The sequence below is a fragment of the Chaetomium strumarium genome, assembly GCF_033439665.1.
Source record: "Chaetomium strumarium strain CBS 333.67 chromosome Unknown B0T15scaffold_8, whole genome shotgun sequence".
Classification (NCBI taxonomy): domain Eukaryota; kingdom Fungi; phylum Ascomycota; class Sordariomycetes; order Sordariales; family Chaetomiaceae; genus Chaetomium; species Chaetomium strumarium.
This window is the reverse complement of record NW_026944436.1, coordinates 268,037-283,749: the sequence shown is the minus strand read 5'-3', so window position 1 is coordinate 283,749 and position 15,713 is coordinate 268,037. Positions and strand designations below refer to the sequence as shown.

General features: G+C 56.5%; 8 protein-coding genes across 8 annotated transcripts; 3 read left to right on the top strand and 5 right to left on the bottom strand.

The window, feature by feature from the left end:
* Positions 1 to 374: 374 nt before the first annotated feature.
* B0T15DRAFT_319390 (uncharacterized protein) lies at positions 375 to 2,071 on the bottom strand. The gene is made up of 2 exons (XM_062864036.1): positions 1,840 to 2,071; positions 375 to 1,783 (listed from the first exon to the last, which is right to left on the bottom strand). Exons 1-2 carry the CDS (start codon positions 1,934 to 1,936, stop codon positions 522 to 524), a joined length of 1,359 nt encoding a protein of 452 aa, XP_062717415.1. The 5' UTR covers positions 1,937 to 2,071; the 3' UTR covers positions 375 to 521.
* A 142-nt stretch (positions 2,072 to 2,213) lies between these two features.
* B0T15DRAFT_544223 (Scytalone dehydratase) lies at positions 2,214 to 3,054 on the bottom strand. The gene has a single exon (XM_062870050.1). It carries the CDS (start codon positions 2,763 to 2,765, stop codon positions 2,421 to 2,423), a length of 345 nt encoding a protein of 114 aa, XP_062717414.1. The 5' UTR covers positions 2,766 to 3,054; the 3' UTR covers positions 2,214 to 2,420.
* A 243-nt stretch (positions 3,055 to 3,297) lies between these two features.
* B0T15DRAFT_318671 (uncharacterized protein) lies at positions 3,298 to 5,083 on the bottom strand. The gene is made up of 2 exons (XM_062864028.1): positions 4,987 to 5,083; positions 3,298 to 4,907 (listed from the first exon to the last, which is right to left on the bottom strand). Exons 1-2 carry the CDS (start codon positions 5,012 to 5,014, stop codon positions 3,769 to 3,771), a joined length of 1,167 nt encoding a protein of 388 aa, XP_062717413.1. The 5' UTR covers positions 5,015 to 5,083; the 3' UTR covers positions 3,298 to 3,768.
* A 293-nt stretch (positions 5,084 to 5,376) lies between these two features.
* Positions 5,377 to 7,353, bottom strand: B0T15DRAFT_318644 (uncharacterized protein). Its single transcript, XM_062864027.1, has one exon. The coding sequence runs from the start codon at positions 7,056 to 7,058 to the stop codon at positions 5,505 to 5,507; it is 1,554 nt and encodes a 517-aa protein (XP_062717412.1). The 5' UTR covers positions 7,059 to 7,353; the 3' UTR covers positions 5,377 to 5,504.
* A 343-nt stretch (positions 7,354 to 7,696) lies between these two features.
* Positions 7,697 to 9,363, top strand: B0T15DRAFT_318325 (uncharacterized protein). Its single transcript, XM_062864024.1, has 3 exons — positions 7,697 to 8,251; positions 8,350 to 8,891; positions 8,959 to 9,363. Exons 1-3 carry the CDS (start codon positions 7,808 to 7,810, stop codon positions 9,128 to 9,130), a joined length of 1,158 nt encoding a protein of 385 aa, XP_062717411.1. The 5' UTR covers positions 7,697 to 7,807; the 3' UTR covers positions 9,131 to 9,363.
* Positions 9,364 to 10,266: 903 nt separating this feature from the next.
* B0T15DRAFT_405255 (uncharacterized protein) lies at positions 10,267 to 11,671 on the top strand (the record flags this gene model as incomplete). The annotated part of the gene is made up of 2 exons (XM_062865288.1): positions 10,267 to 11,042; positions 11,119 to 11,671. 2 exons carry the CDS (start codon positions 10,267 to 10,269, stop codon positions 11,669 to 11,671), a joined length of 1,329 nt encoding a protein of 442 aa, XP_062717410.1.
* A 1,282-nt stretch (positions 11,672 to 12,953) lies between these two features.
* On the top strand, positions 12,954 to 14,022 carry B0T15DRAFT_318341 (carbohydrate-binding module family 52 protein). Its single transcript, XM_062864025.1, has 3 exons — positions 12,954 to 13,143; positions 13,214 to 13,868; positions 13,949 to 14,022. The coding sequence occupies exons 1-2, from the start codon at positions 13,045 to 13,047 to the stop codon at positions 13,853 to 13,855; spliced, it is 741 nt and encodes a 246-aa protein (XP_062717409.1). The 5' UTR covers positions 12,954 to 13,044; the 3' UTR covers positions 13,856 to 13,868; positions 13,949 to 14,022.
* A 573-nt stretch (positions 14,023 to 14,595) lies between these two features.
* On the bottom strand, positions 14,596 to 15,694 carry B0T15DRAFT_487859 (uncharacterized protein; the record flags this gene model as incomplete). The annotated part of the gene is made up of 3 exons (XM_062866464.1): positions 14,596 to 14,775; positions 14,871 to 15,357; positions 15,453 to 15,694. The coding sequence occupies 3 exons, from the start codon at positions 15,692 to 15,694 to the stop codon at positions 14,596 to 14,598; spliced, it is 909 nt and encodes a 302-aa protein (XP_062717408.1).
* Positions 15,695 to 15,713: the final 19 nt, after the last annotated feature.

Here is a 15,713-nt window from a genome sequence, read left to right as displayed (position 1 = left end):
AGACCGAGACACCTGGGGGCGCACAGCAAGGGCGCAGGAGGGGATGTGTCCTATTGTGGCACGGTTGAGCACCCTGATAGTAACCGGCGCAATTTTGCTACCAACAGCGCTCGTCGGACCGTTAAGAGAGCCAGTATCAACGGAGCTTGTGGATATTTCCATCAGCCACCATCAGGACCTTTCTCCTGTTTTCCTACGGCTCGCACCGAGGCGAACCAACGGCCCCACAACACCTGTCCATCAAGGTTCTCACACGCTGAGCCATCAGGGCGAGCGGCCACCCTGCCAGGGCTGAAATAGCCAGTCAGCCCTCACCCATTTCAAAGCGCGAATTCTGCATTTCCGCAAAATGCTCACATGTCGACCCACTGCATACTCCACTCGTTGGCACGTTTCTCCCAGACGGAGGGAATATTGATCAACTTCCTTTTCCGAAACAATCTGAGTCGAGCGACGCGATTGATTGAAGGAGCGGCATCAAATCAGGCGCTGGCAAGTTGGACAGCTGTAAAGCTGCACCATTATGATGAATATTGTACTTCGAGCCCCAGGCTGCGGAACGGCTCGCCCAGTTTGCGCAGGTCCACGCCAGTGCCAAGGCTGAAGATGAGCGACTTGACGCGACCCTCCCAGAGAAGGCCGATTCGGAGATTCTGGTCGAGCCGCGCCTTTAGGACCCCCCGGTATTCCTTCCCGGACCTGGCAGCCGCAGGTTTCGCCTCCCTCCTAGGAGCTTCGGATTCGGACTCCTCGTCGTCAAGCCGCCATTCAAGTTTCGCCTGGAAACTTCTTTCCTTCCTTCGCGGTGGTCCAGGATCGGGGTCAGATTGACTATTGGGGTCCGCGCCGAGCAGGAAACCAGCTGGCCTTCTGTTGCTCCACAGCTCCATCCCGACCGCCCACTCGCTCTCATAGCTGTAAACGTTGAACTCCATCCTTGTGGCCAGCGAGCAGTAGTCCCTTGCAAGGACGGCATAGGTGGCATTGATGTTTCCCATAAGAGGGTTGATCGTCAAGGTTGCTGTTAGCGGTGTCCCCCGGTGTGCCGGCAGAGTCGCAAAGCGCGCTCCGAGCGACATGCCTCCGGACTTGTTGAGCGTTCCGTAATAAACTTCACCCCCAGCGCTGAAGCGGCCATATATGCGCTCTCTCTCCCCCAACTGGCCACCTCCATTGTTCTCGGAACTGGAACTGTTGGTTGGGAGAGTCGCAGCAGTCGAAGACGTGTCTCCACCGAAGTTGTATAGGCCCCGGATACCAAGAAGTCCTCCATCCGTCGAAGCTAGTCCTTCAACCCCGTATTTACCCCTGTCGTACTGAGCCAGACCCAACAATGTACCGCCATTCCGCAAAGAGCGTTCACTAACAGCAGAGAGTTGAACCTGCAGGTCTGGAGTGAGACGCCGGATAACCAGCCCCTCGAGAAGCGACCGTGGCAGATATAAGCGACCGTAGAAGAGCGAGCTTCCATGCCGGTCTGGTATCCCATCGGTGCTCGATATGGCTGCGGTTTCAGCCGGCGGCTCCTCCGTTCCCCAATACCATTGTCGTCGGTCTCCTGAACCAAGATCGTGTAATTGGCGATAGGATCGTAGGAGAGCCGGTAGCGGTATCCGGTCGGATTGGGCAGCGATACCAGTTAGGGGAAGCGTGCTGTGGAGGTACGAGATGGAGCCATCGACGATGCCGACACTACCGAGCTGGTAGCTGGTCGCAAAGTGGGGGGTTGCGAGGGAGGAGAGGGTCAGACGAAGGCCTCGAGGGAGCGGGAAGTCGATGAGCTCTGCCCCGAGTGTTAGACGGGGGGCGGTGGGTGCCAAAAAGAGGGCGAGAACTTGCCTCTCGCTGTAGCATTCAACTCCTTGTACGTGTTGTCCTCGTTCCAACCCGTTGCACTGTAGAAGGCATGGGTGATGTAGTACATGAACTCGCGCATTTTCTCAGCCCCTGCGTGCCAGCAGGATTAACCTGTAGTGTCACCTTTGAGGAATCATTGGGAGGCTGAAGATTCCAAGCTTAGACTTCGATACTTTGTCACATTTGTCGACCGTGGAGTTGGGCTCAACTGGAAGTTGTGACTGATTTACATCCTTCTCCGCCTTGTTCCCAGGCACAGCCAATCGGCAAGCTTTGTTTCCGCGGCTGTGGATCCCATGTCCGGGCCGCGGTGGAGCCTGGCATCCAACGTTATCCTCACGATCACAGACTCAACGCTACAGACCAACACCATGAATCGTATCCGCTGCAATCCATGATTCTTGGTTGCATATGCCTCTCTGTATTTCAGCTACCACGCCTAGCTCATGCCCATGTCCAGGTAGTTCCTGGCCCTCTCCACGTGCTAAGTGCCTAAGACTATCTACCTAGTTATTACCGCACTTCGTTGCCAATAACAAGCGAATCCTCCGAGTTCAGCCAGCCTATGCCGCCTCGCCGAAGCTGTCGCGGCCGCTCGCGAACACTTTGTCGAAGTCGTACTCAGACCAACGGATGTTGGGGTTGAGGCCAGCAAACTTCCATACACCGTCGACCTTGCGGTAGTAGTGCGTATTATAACTATGCGCGTGGCCCTTGACCTCGACCTTCTGCAGGCTCGAGTCAGTGTAAACCTGGTGCGGCACGCGGAGCTGGTGGTGTCCGATGATCTCCGTGTCCGACACCTTCTCCCACTTGCTGGCGCCGCCGATGAAGTGCTGGGTCCGCAGCAGCGGGTTGCCCAGCACGGATTTGTCCGAGATCATGGTGATGAACTCCTCGGCCGGCATGGCGTCCCACAGCTTATTGAGGAATGAACGGTAATCAACCTGGCGTCATTCCATGCCACGGTCAGCCGACTTGTCGCATCAGTGATCTTCGTTGGTCAACACATACCCGAAGGGTTGGAGCTATGCACTTCCTCAGGCGGTCCCAGTCTTTTGAATCATAGCTGTCCGCCCACTCGAAGGCCGCCTCCGTACAGCCGAGGTACTCTGCCATTTCTGTCAACCAGACTCCTTGGATCTGCACGGAGTTTCGGAGCTCATAACGGACCTTCAAAGGTAATCTGCTGCTTGTTGCTGCCCATTTGTTCGACTTGTTCGGAACTGTTGGGGTGCTTATTTCGACGTCTTAGAGTTTGATCTTTTCGGGGCCAACGTTCATCAGCGGAAAGTCCAGTTGTTTTAACCGCCCACTGGGTACGGCACTTGCTCACCGGGGACGATTCAGTACTTGGGCTCTTGCACTTTCTCCGTTCGGAGGTCGGTGGGGATGTGCGGACGACAGCCGCAGAACAGGCAGGCACGACCCGGTCCCATGGTCTTTCAGGACCGGACCTGGGCCGTGTCCAGTCCTCTTTCTAAGTCAATCACATACCCCAGGTAGTATCGTATCATCCAGGGATCCAGAATGCTTAGCTCGCCACTTCCTTTCCCAGCGTCCCTTGAACATCCGTCATCTCGTCAATACCTTCCATACTAGGTAGTAGCTGCAGCGACTTCACCCACGGAGTCCCGTAAGCCAGGCCACCTTACTTCCGACATTCGATATTCCCGCCCCGAAGGCTGAAGTAATCGAGGCCGAATAAGGTATACCATGTGGACCTGGAAGGCATGCCACTCAGTGCCGTCCGTTGTACATCGGGGTCCCCTCGGTTTCACTACCGCTTGGACAGCATGTCCCGGCCGGTACTCGATCTGTTCGCTAACTGGTATTCATCGACATGTGCTCCTTCCAACAACATATAGCGAAGCCGACATGACTTCGGGGGAAACCCTTCACATGATACGCTCATCCGTACCTAGCTCTCCGGCATATCAGTCGACGTGAGGCGGGCTCCATATGCTCCTCCTCGCTGCAATCGCTGTCGCAGTAGTCTTCGTCGCTCCTAGTGAAGGCATCACCCTCAACCTCGACTTCCTCAGGCAGCTTCTCATCGTCCTTAAACACGTCAAGTGCTAACAGCCCTGACCCGCTTGTCATCGACCGCGTGTGCACGCGAAGGCCCGTATGCTCCGGCTTCACCGCTCTGGTGCGGCCCCCGTGACTGCCTGACGACAGTTCCAAGGCATTTCTACTCATCAGCCGGGTGCGCTTGCGATGGCGCCGCGCTGCGGTGGCAATCGTAGCCTTCTTCGCCCCTGCTGTTGCTTCGGTCCTTCTTGTGGAAGCCGTCACCGTCTTGCTCTTTCTGGCATGCTTCCCCGTGGCCGGTGTCGGGGTCATCGTTTTAAGGAGCCGTCCACCCCATTGCCTGGCAATCTCGTTAAGCCTGCCCCAGACTTTCTCCCTCGCGACCGGCCTGCTCGTACCCTGCTTGAGCAGCATATCGTAGTCGGTGTGCACGTGCCGGATGTGTGCGCGCACCGCAAGCTTCACTTTGTCTTGCAAGGCCAGCTTGCCGGCCCTGCCTACCCGACGACTGTGCTTCTTGAGCGCATGCTTGAGGATTAGCGGGATTTCGGCTTTGGGGATATCGGGGAAGAGCTTCAGTAGAGCTTCCTCAAACTTTTCCTCGATGGCGGCGTCCCGCTTCTGAACGGCTACTGCTCGCTGCGCGGCTGTTGTCTTGTTCTGGCTCCTGACGGTTTCGTAGATGTGTATTGGGCATCGCAGGCCTATCGGCTTGTTCCTGTCGTCGAGTACCACATACAGGGTCTTTTGTGCGTCGTGCGTCAACTTGCGGCAGTACTTGGTGATATATACGTTGCCTTGAGGGACGAATCTGTAGCCCCTCGGCATGGGATCGTCCACCCGGGCTTCGGGATCGTCAGGGTCTGCTGAAGCTACCATGATCCGGTCCCATCTAGGTTGTTGTGCAGTGTGGTATGAACTTGGAGCGATTTTGTAGCAGCCTTTCGTATAGGAATTCACCGATGCAATAGACAGTGTATCTCCAGAATTGCAGTCCTGTACGCGAGCAGCTGTCCCTGATTCAAGAGATCAACATCGGTCTCGAACCCCAAATTGCAATATGGTCTCCTCAGCCTCGGTTTTATGCTCGCTCACCTTTGTTATCCATTAAGTGTACCATCATACAACAAAGAACACAGACTATGCTCGATGCCGAGAATCGACCCAACAGACTGTCATGGGGTCAACACACTGCTGACAGCGACATCGCGGCCGAGGAATGAAATCGGTGGGGACCAAGACAGGAGGGGGAATCGTTTACACTCTTTGTTACAGAATTAACCGGTTCTTAAATTTAGCGCCATTCCCTGGAGCTGGCAGGCACTTGAACAAGAGGTTCTTTGTATTGAGCTATTGACATCTCGCAAGAGACCTTATCGGGAAAGATTGTCGAATCCAAGAACCAGGAACATAGGATGTACTTGTACGTGTACATACAATGACTTGGACCTATCTCTGTCAACCCAGGCGAAGGACCTGAGACCAACGACTACAGCTGCTCACACTGGGCTAGTGGTGCTGCTCGCCGTCAACACGATTGTTGGTTGCGTTTTACCGGCTCGATAAGCATCAGATGCCTGACCTCAACTTAGGTGGCCCTCGAGCTCACCTGGTCACTGGGCATTCATGAACAATGCTCTCGTCCTGGCCTTCATCTCCTCATAGCCCCTTTTCCACTCTTCGGAGTGCGGCAGCATCGGCGGCTCGCCGAGCTCTGCACCGTGTTTATTCACCCAATCCACCAACTCTTGCACATAGGCAATCTCGTGGCCCGGCGGGTGCAGAGAATGGAAACCGCGGCCATATCCCTTCTCCTGCACTCGCTTTTCATACTCCCTCCGCATCTCCTCCCGGGTCGGCAAGGGGGCCTTACCGGCAAAGACTCGCGCAACGGCCTGTGCTTGGAAGTCGAAGAGGGAGAAGGTCGCAACATGGTAGGGCACGCCCACGAAGGCCAGTGTCGGGTCGCCGATGTAGAAAATGTCACGGTGAAGGTTGTGTGCCATGTCGCCGTCTGAGGTCACCACAATGTCCTCGCCAGCCTCGGTGATGTGTGTGGTGTCCGAGTGGAGCTGGGGGAGGAAGGGGTAGGAGGTGATGTATCCGGTGGCTACCACCAGGCGGTGGATATTGTCCAAGACTTGCCCATCTTCAAGCACGATGTATCCGGGTATTGGCTCGCTATCCCCAAGAGGTTCGCCGCTCCGGCGATTGTCGTCGTGAAGGGCAAACCTTCTGATCTGGCTGACTCTGACAACGTTTGCCGGCAGCAGAGACGCAGGAAGGTCAAACTTGCCGCCACGAACACTCTGGTACGTCTTCTCGGCCACACCATCAATTTCCCTGCAAATGTCTAACGCAGACACCCCGGCGCCCATAACAACGACGTTCTGGCCCCGGTACCTCTCCGGGTCTCTGTACTGCTTGGAATGGATGACTCGGCTCGGGTAGCTTGCCTTCCACTCCCGCAGCCCCTCGATGCCCGGGATCCGGGGCATGTTGTAGTGTCCCGAAGCCACAACCAGCAGGTCAAAGTGTGAGATGTTCTCGGTGAACCGGGCTCCGGCCGGCCCGGCCCCCTTCTCCAGCGTGACAGCCCGTACCTCCCACTTGAGCCCGTCCGGTGTTTTTCGAACCTCGTCCACTCTGGTGTGAAATAGCGTGACATCGTCTACTCCGTGATTCCTAGCTAGCGTCTGGATGTACTGTTCGAGGTGCTTCTGGCCGACGAAGGGCTCGGTTCCTTCGGGCCACGGGCCCAAGACGCTGGCCATGAGGTATGTCGGCACGTTGTTCTTGAGGCCGGCGTAACAGGGGCCCGGCGGAGCAAACCAGACCTCTGCATCGGCGATATCCGTGCTTCCTCGTATGTCAATGCCGCTATCCCCGTCGGTATCGTACTCTGGGGGCGGCGTAGTGCATGCGAATTCGCCGCGTGACGAGAGGTGGTAGTCCCCTTGCGAAGGCATGTCGTTGGGGTACGGGGGATCCTCTGCAATCCGCTCGTCGTAATGCCAGACGCCTCCGGCGACCCCTGATCGTTCATACACGGTCACATGCAGCCCTTGTTTCATCAGATGGGCCGCGGAGCAGACCCCGCTGATTCCGGCACCGATCACGGCTACCGTGCGGCCCGGGCCGAAAGCCCGGTGGCGAGATACAGACATGAAGCTTGGGAGGATCGTCTGAATCAGTCTGTTTTGAGGACGAGGATGTGGTCGTGGTCAACCTAAGAACAAGGACGACGTCTTCTGTGCCGTCATGACCTTATCATCCGATCTCCTTGCCCTAGGTGCGATCAGATGACGTGAGTTGACAACCCACTAGTACCATTCGGCTATCAAATTCCCACGGCGGTCACTGTAGCTCACAGCCCATTAACTGGATGCTCCCGTGGGGGTTCGCATGGAGTTGATAACCTCGGGTTATCTGCTCAGCCTCTCGTTGTGTGGTTCATCCAATGCTCGTCTCAGTTTCCACAGCACACAATGTTAGGAGAGCATGGCGCCAGCGGTTGTATGCGACATGTGAGAGTAACAAAACAACCACTGGGCTGTTCCATGTATGTCCATCGATATCAGAATCGCCGGTTTGCGTAGCTGCGGACGGCATAGTCGTTGAGTATAGGGTACTCGCTACCCCGCTGTGTGAGGTGCAGTCTCGCAATATGGGATGCGCATTGGGTCATCGATAGTCTGTAACCGTCTGTAACCATGCTTGATAATCAGTCACGAAAGCCCGAATCATTCCCGCTTGCGGTCCGAACGTCGATTCTGCGATAAAAGGGCGAAGCAGCCGCTCACCAACAAAGTCGGGTATGACTCGGATGCTCACTTGGAAGAAGCCAACAGCTTGAAATCGTACCCGAGGTCGACGGCAACAACATACACACCGAATACCACCGCCACTGCATAAGATGGCGCCTGCAGCGATTGACGAATCCATCGTCGACACCGTCCAGCCGAGGAAGGACACACTCACCCTCCCGGAGGCAGCTCGCGAAAGGCTAACCAAGGCCGGGATTGATTTATCCAACGGCTACCCCTTTCGACCTGCCGTGCCCATATACCTGCAAGACGTCTACAAGATCCGGAACGAGGAAAGGCCTTACGAAGATGCTGGGGCAAGAGCCGACAAGTCCAAGAAGCACCTGTTCTCGGCCGCCACGAAGGTGACGGATCTGACAACCCACATCGGGACAGAAGTAGAGGGATTGCAGCTCAAGGACCTCACCCCCGAGCAGCGAGACGAGTTGGCCCTGTTGATTGCGGAGCGTAGTGTCGTCTTCTTCCGGAATCAAGACATCAGCCCGCAGCAGCAGAAGGAGCTCGGCGAGTGGTTCGGCGAGGTCGAAGTCCATGTAAGTGAGAGACGCGCTTCCGTTGCCTTACATTCATAATAGTACTCTCGACTGTCCAGGAGAGTGGGTCACTAGGCTAACGTCTGGTGCCGTGACAGCCCCAAACGCCCCAGGTCCCTGGAGTGCCCGGCGTGACGGTCATCTGGCCGGATCTTTTTGCCCAGGAGCGGGAAGCCAACTTCCGCAGGCCAGGCGGCGCGTCATCGTGGCACAGCGACCTTGTGCACGAGCGGCAGCCTGCGGGAGTCACCCATCTGCACAACGACACCATCCCGCCCGTCGGGGGGGATACGCTCTGGGCGTCGGGCTACGGCGCCTACGAGAAGCTGTCGCCGGAATTCCGCAAGCTCATCGACGGGAAATATGCCGTCTACCGCTCTGCCCATCCATACCTGGACCGTGAGAACCCGACTGCCGGGCCGAAGTACATCGAGCGTATCCACCCGCTTGTCCGAGTGCACCCAGCGACGGGCTGGAAGGCGCTCTGGGTCAACCGGGCCATGACCGTACGCATCGTCGGGCTGGACAAGGCCGAGAGTGACGTCATCCTCAACTACCTGTACGACGTCTATGAGAAGAACGTCGACATTCAGGTCCGCTTCAAGTGGACGCCCGGCACAAGCGCACTGTGGGACAACAGGTGAGGCAGGAGATGAGATGACAGGTCGGGCGCTGCATGGAGGAGTCGAGACTGAACCGTTTGACAGAATTACTATCCACAACGCGAGCTGGGACTACGGCGGAAGACACCCCCGCCATGGCACTCGCGTCACGTCACTCGCCGAGGTCCCCTATTTCGATCCCAATGCTCCCACTCGGCGGCAAGCACTGGGCTTGCTCGATGAAGATGAGAAAAAGGCCCTGGAGCCAGCAAGCTAGAACGAATCACGAGCAGTGGATGGAATCGCCAAGCGGTAGTTTTTGAGGAGGTCATCGGAGATCTGTTGGCAACTTCGGAAGCTGGGTGCTGAATCTTTTTAATCGACGCTCCCTGGATGAAGGCACTTGGCTCTCATGAAAAGCGCCCTTTGAGCGTTTCGCCTGTCAGCTGCCATTTCCTCGTATCCGGAAGACGCGTACTTGCGGTCATAGTGGTCTGATATAGGATACAACTCAGTTCCACAGACAATGGGGCGCAGAAGACAGTCGGGATGTTCGATGAGGTGAATATCAAATTGCTGTTCCATGATACCTTATATTGCAAAAGGCAGGATAAAACGAGAAGGCGCGGAAAGGAAGATGGCTGACTTGACTCTCCTTGGACTGTGCGAGTTGCTGGATTGTGATTGGTCAATGCCAATGCTCACTTGCAGTGTAAGGCAGGCAGGCGGCGTGGGTTTAAGAAATGCGCCGAAGTCCCACCTCATTTGGGCGGTTGGCGAGCCGTTGCTTGCTGTGCGTGTTTCAGCTTCAAGCCCGGCTCGACGCATACATAGGTGAATACATCCAACGAAGGATAGTAGCAGTTCGGTCCGCATGGCTTCCATCCGAGTGTTGGGAACAAAAACACCGCAACTCCGTTCGTCTGCTCCAAGGCTGGCAAGTCACAATGACCGAGTCAAATAGTGGGGGCCCCGACACGGATCCGCGGGACTTCGCGACACCATCTAATCCTCGCACCGCACAATCGGCCGCACCGCTTCTCATCACCACCCAGCTGCCCGGACAATCAGACCAGAATAGCAGCCGAGGCAGCTCCCACGTACACTATGCGCCCAACGCCAACATTGCGCGGCCATTTTCGGGGACACGGGCGGCGCCCGAGGCCGCTTTCGCTCGCTCCGATACGGAAGCCGCTCTGAGTCCCACCATACGGCGTCGGCCAACACGCGCCGGAACATTTAAAACGGTAGATGACTTCCAGGATCTCACGTTCAGACCGGGCTGGCATCGTATGTCACCTGCTATCCCCTTATTTGCCAATTCGTCTCCGGCATTGCTGACTTTCGCACCTTGTCGTAGCCGGCGCCGAACCTGGCGTGGACCCAACGAAGCCCGATGGTGGTCATGCCTCCATGCCGACAGTGAGCGCGCCTTGCGAGATTACAATCGTGGATTTCTCAGACGATAATCTGTCCATCAAGAGACTCGATAACGGGACGCTGGGCCCGTTCCTCAGCCAGCCGCAACCTAGCTGGGTCAAATGCCGCTGGATCAATGTCAATGGTCTCAGCTGGGATGTCATCCAAGTGTTGGGCCGGCACAAGAATCTTCACAGGCTAGCGCTTGAGGATATCATGGACACGCAAAACAGAACGAAGGCGGAGTGGTACCCCACGCATGCCTTTCTCATCCTTACCCTTCAAAAGCTAGTCCATTTGTATAACTCCGATAGTGAGGATTCAGACTCGGAGGATGATGACCAGAGCCAGAAAAGCGGGCGTAGTAGGCGAAGCACCGGTCCACGGAAGTTGCTCAGGCGGCTAAGGAGAACATTTTGGGGCGAACGCAGTGTTGACGGGGAGAAGGAGCTGGGAGGTGATAAGATATCAGATTCTGGGGATCTGGGGGGATACCTCCGATCACACCCCGCGGGGATATCGAAGGTCTCGAAGGATCTTAGTCAGCTGCGCACGCTTCAGAGGTATCGGGCATCGCCAGATGACCCACGGACACAGTACATGGAGAAGAACTCCGCCCTAGCCTCCCGGAACCTCGCCGTGGCCTGTGAACAGGTAGCCATGTTCATCACCAACGACAACACCATCATCAGCTTCTTCGAGCAATCGGCGGAAGATGTCGAGGTGCCCATCATACTGCGCCTCCAGACTACCGACACCATCATCCGGCAGTAAGCTTTACGTTTCCACCCGTTTCTCTCATAGCCCGCAGCGGACTTGACGGCTACTAACGCGTTGCTGCCGAAGGTGTTGCGATGCTTCTATGGTTGGCCAAGCCATTATAGATGCCATCATCGATCTGGCGATCCCGGTCACGGCTTGCTACGGCGATGTGATCGGAGACTTGGAGCTCGATGTTTTGAACCGACCGAACATTGGACATACCAAGCAGCTTTACATCCTCATCTCCGAGATCAACAAGATCCTGGGATTCATCAACCCCATTACATCGCTTATCAATGCCCTACGTGAGCACGAAACCGATGTCGCACCGGATGCGGTCATGGCACATCTGCTCGATCCCACACACGGAGTTATCATCACGTCCTTAACCAACACCTATCTCGGAGATGTCCTGGACCATTGTGTTTTGATAACGGAGACGCTCAACCAGCTCAAGGGCTTGGCCAATGGAATGATTGATCTGATCTTCAACACCATCTCGGCGTATCAAAACGAATCCATGAAGCAGCTCACGCTTGCCACCATCATCTTCCTCCCTTTGACATTCTTGACCGGATATTTCGGCCAGAATTTCAAACCGTTCACTGTCCTGGACGAAGATATTGGCTATTTGTGAGTGCCGCCTCCTGACGGCCGCTGCTATTTCAGTCCAAAGTCGCTGACTCCCAACAGTTGGAAGATCGCCATCCCCGTGGTTTTCTTTACCATCGTCCTCTTGCTTAGGGAAGCAATATACGATTGGTGTAAGACATTACTCCAGCGGCGCTACATTCTGCACCTCAAAAAGAGCCGACCGAGGAGTCGACGGAGAAAGCGCTCTTGAAAGTCTTGCGATTGGTGTGTTACAAGGGATTGAACTCTGCGAGCGAGTTAGCGCAGCCCAGGTCGTGTTCTATGGTTAAGGCTCTCGTGGCCGATGACGAAAAGGCGCGCGGTGACGGCTCAGTCGGTAGCTGCGCGTGGGTGGTCTGGTGGTAGAGACAATCGCCCCTCGTCAAGACAGGATGATGTCTGTCTAGTCAACCCAGTGTTCCAAGGGAGTGGGTAGTGCCTTTGAAGGACACTACGTCAATGTCAGCTACCTAGCTAACAGGGGTTCGGCTTATGGAGGTATGTATCCGTACCGTACGACACCAACCACCTCACTTCCAATGTTTGGTTCTGGCGGGTCCTGAGCCAAGCAGTACCGAACGACCGGCTACGCCGGGAGCTTTGGGCCGCTTCGGCAGTCAATCAACGCCCAACAGCAGGCTCGCGTGTGCTGCCGAATAGCAGAAATCCTTCCTGCCTGCCAGCCATCAAACCGCTGCCAACATATCACTAGTGTAGGTACATACACAGTTGGCGTGCGGCGTCGTTCGAATACGAGGTTCTCAGCCGCCGATCACTCCCCCGCACCCCGCATCATCACCAGTCTCCGATCTGCTCTTTGGTACGCAACGACCTTGCTACCTCAACCCGGCTCACCGCAAAGAGTTCATCGGCAGCCGCACGGATGAACCTCGTATCACGAAAGTGCAGCCATCATGAGATGCTAATTTAGGCGCATGGCGCTTGCATGCACCGAAATGCTGTCTGAGTACATGTACCTTATTGCCGCTCTGGCAGGCCAATGTCCTCTCATCAAGGGCTCCGGGGACTAATTGACCCAACTCGGTCCTCACGAGACTTCAGCACATACGAAAAGCCGCAGGGAGGCCGAGTACCTACTCGGTCTCGCTATTCCCGGTCCTTCGCGATCCTGCCCAGAAATGTCCCTTGTACGATGATTTCATGCGGCAACCGACGGTTAACAACAGGGAACTAATAGAGGCCTGGGGCGTAATATAAATACTATACACGGTTTCCCAGCTTCCCGCTTAGGATCCGTTGCTTGACACTTGCTTTGACGCCGTACAATACCTGTTCGCCTCGAGCATTTCCCCTTCCTATTGCAGATCCCCCCCGACCGGAACAGTGTGACCAAACAACAAGTACAACACATTCAATATGACTCGGTTCACTATGGCTGCTGCCCTCCTTGGGTACGCTAGTACGGCCCTCGCTGACCTCCAGACCTGCGGTCAAGCACAGTACGACCCGGCTCAGGTAAGTAATACAATCAACACCATCGCTTACACGAACAGTAGGGGGTGGTGCTAACATGGTTGTCCCGTAGTATGTCTGCTGGGACAACCAGTTCCTCTGCCCCATCAGCGCGGGCGAGCCGCTGTCCAACTGCGCCGGGGCATGCTACAGCAAGTTCATGTACACATGCGCCAGCAACGTCCTGACGCTCCTGCCGCCCGTCGACGCACCCTTCACTCTCAGCGTTGACAACCCGAGCCTTCCCATCCACGGCAAAGCCGTCACCGCGGCCGGGCAGCACTGGCTCCTCGACGGCGAGACAAGCAGTTACTGCCCGGAGCAGGTCGGCTCGGCCTGCCCGCCGGGCAACACCACCGTCATCGTGGCGAGCGAGGGCCGCGCAGCCATGAGCGTCATGGTCCCCGGCGGCCAGCAAGCGTACCTGGACCCGTACTGGAACATGGCTTACACCCAAGCGCACTCGGCCTACATCCCGTCCGGCAGCATCACGACCGGCCTTGTCGCCTACCAGGGCGGCGGCTTCATCAACCTCAACGGCAACGGCTGGGGGTGGGTGGCCTGCCCGCCGAGAGCCTCGGGTCCCGCCGGCACGGCCTGGAACTTGGTGGCCAAGAATATGACGAATGCCTACATGCTCAACGAGTGCTCGGCGGTCAACCTCAAGGTCAACGTTCTGCCCGGCGGCACGGTTGGCGCTTGGCAGTACACCTAGTGTCCGTTCTCCGGTTAGTTACCTCTCCAACAAAGAAACGTGCTTCTTTGCCGGTTGGCGGCGTTGGATTGGGCTCATGACAGGGGCGTTCAGTTTTGGTTAAAGCGGGAGTATAGGTAGGCAGGGCATGGTTTTGAAACATACTCTAGAGTAGAAGCAGTAATTTGAACCTGGTTGCTCGGCTGCCGGTCACCACTGATAATCAACGAGTTACTTGTGCTCACCGTGGGCCCAACAAGTCAATAGCCCAGCCTCATTGAGCGCAGCACTGAAGGCCTGACTGAGTTGATGAGCATGTATTGTACTGTACATACATGTTCATACCGTGCCGTCTGGTCAAGATAGAGTAACAGGCCTCCTGAAGGCTGCGCGTCCCCGGGATCTCCAAACTTTCTATCCAATGGCCCCCTGCAGCGCCAGTTGGCCGGCCATCCTCTGCTTTCGAACCCGACAGGCGAAGGACCGATACTGAGCGTGCTTGGCCCTGGCGTTCCCTGCCGGTATGATAACCACGGATACCGCAGAGAGATCTGTGCCAGGTAATGATGCCCATCTGGCCATGCACGATGTCGTCTATGTGATCTATCCTCTATGACGCAAACTCCCATCTCACGATCAAGCCCATCTTATGTCATTCCAACGCTAGTTCGACGGACCTCTGGGCACTATTGCAGCCGGAATCGAGGCCATCACTGCGGGGTGAGAACCGCTCGTCCGGTAAAAGACTGCAGGACAATTCGTCAAGTATCACGGCCTAGGCGTTCCTCGTCGTCGTCCCTAAGCTCATATGCCGGCCGGAACTTGCACCTATCTCCGCCAACGGCGAGGGCTGGATTAGGGCGAGTGTCGGTGACACCGCCTAGCGATGTGAACCCACGGTTGTATAAGTCGCAAAACGGTATCTGGAGGTGCCGGATGAACTGTCCAAAAAGTCAGCGTCGCAGTCCTCTAGCCGGTTCTCCCGCCAGTTTCCATCAACACGGAGCACTCGAGGGCAAGAGATATTATGACCCACCGCCCAAATCTCGACGTAATGCCAGTCAATGACGGGGTGGACGCGCATGAATTGCGGCCAGCCCTTATCGGTCGGATCGAAGTGCGTGAGGAACTCGCCGTGTGGATCTGTCCGCCGTGTACCTAGGAAGATGGCCTTGATAGCGGGTCTATCCTCTAAGTAGGCATCGAGAGCCGGCCGCATGGGCAGTGCATAGCGCTTGAGGTCGAGGCGGTACCCTTCTGCAGATTGGGCCACAAAGTCCTCCACTTCTGGGAACGGATGAGGTGAGACTATGTATATCGCCTGGAGGGGCCGGTCGGAGGCAGGGGCAGTTGATGAGGGCATGAGATGATTGGGAGGTTCAGGCGCCGCCGCCGTGGCTTCGGCCGCACGAGGTGGTGGCGAGTGCGAGTGCGAAGCGGATCGCGGCAGGCAGGCCAGTATCAACACGAGGAGGACGAGGCAGTCCTTGCCACCGTTGTACGACAGGGACAGGTGATCGAGCCTTTGTGAATCCAACACCGGATTAGCCAAACTTGTCGCCAACTCTGGGTGCCGTCGGCCCCGCCTCACCTCGGCCATGGCCAACACAGCACCTACCCATACCGGCGCAGCGCCTCCTGAATCACCCCCATCGACACCTTGACCTGACTCTGCACGCCGCGCAAGACATCGTCTTCGGTTTCCTCGCAGAGGAATGCATCAATCTTGGCTTGCAGCTCAAAGCAAATTTCCGGTAGCGTTCTCGTCGATGAGCCACGCGTCAGAGCCGCCGACCTGTCCGGTTTGGCTGCGCCATTGATCCGCACATCCTGGCCCTCGCAAATTGTGTTCTCTGTCATATCTGCATTTACAAAAGGG

Coding starts and splice junctions, on each gene's coding strand:
- B0T15DRAFT_319390 (XM_062864036.1), bottom strand. CDS start 1,936: ATGCGCGAGTTCATGTACTACATCACCCATGCCTTCTACAGTGCAACG. Junction 1,784..1,839: donor GTTGAATGCTACAGCGAGAG/GCAAGTTCTCGC, acceptor CACTCGGGGCAG/AGCTCATCGACTTCCCGCTC.
- B0T15DRAFT_318644 (XM_062864027.1), bottom strand. CDS start 7,058: ATGTCTGTATCTCGCCACCGGGCTTTCGGCCCGGGCCGCACGGTAGCC.
- B0T15DRAFT_318671 (XM_062864028.1), bottom strand. CDS start 5,014: ATGATGGTACACTTAATGGATAACAAAG. Junction 4,908..4,986: donor ACACTTAATGGATAACAAAG/GTGAGCGAGCAT, acceptor CTCTTGAATCAG/GGACAGCTGCTCGCGTACAG.
- B0T15DRAFT_318341 (XM_062864025.1), top strand. CDS start 13,045: ATGACTCGGTTCACTATGGCTGCTGCCCTCCTTGGGTACGCTAGTACG. Junction 13,144..13,213: donor CACAGTACGACCCGGCTCAG/GTAAGTAATACA, acceptor GTTGTCCCGTAG/TATGTCTGCTGGGACAACCA.
- B0T15DRAFT_544223 (XM_062870050.1), bottom strand. CDS start 2,765: ATGCCGGCCGAGGAGTTCATCACCATGATCTCGGACAAATCCGTGCTG.
- B0T15DRAFT_318325 (XM_062864024.1), top strand. CDS start 7,808: ATGGCGCCTGCAGCGATTGACGAATCCATCGTCGACACCGTCCAGCCG. Junction 8,252..8,349: donor TCGGCGAGGTCGAAGTCCAT/GTAAGTGAGAGA, acceptor GTGCCGTGACAG/CCCCAAACGCCCCAGGTCCC. Junction 8,892..8,958: donor AGCGCACTGTGGGACAACAG/GTGAGGCAGGAG, acceptor ACCGTTTGACAG/AATTACTATCCACAACGCGA.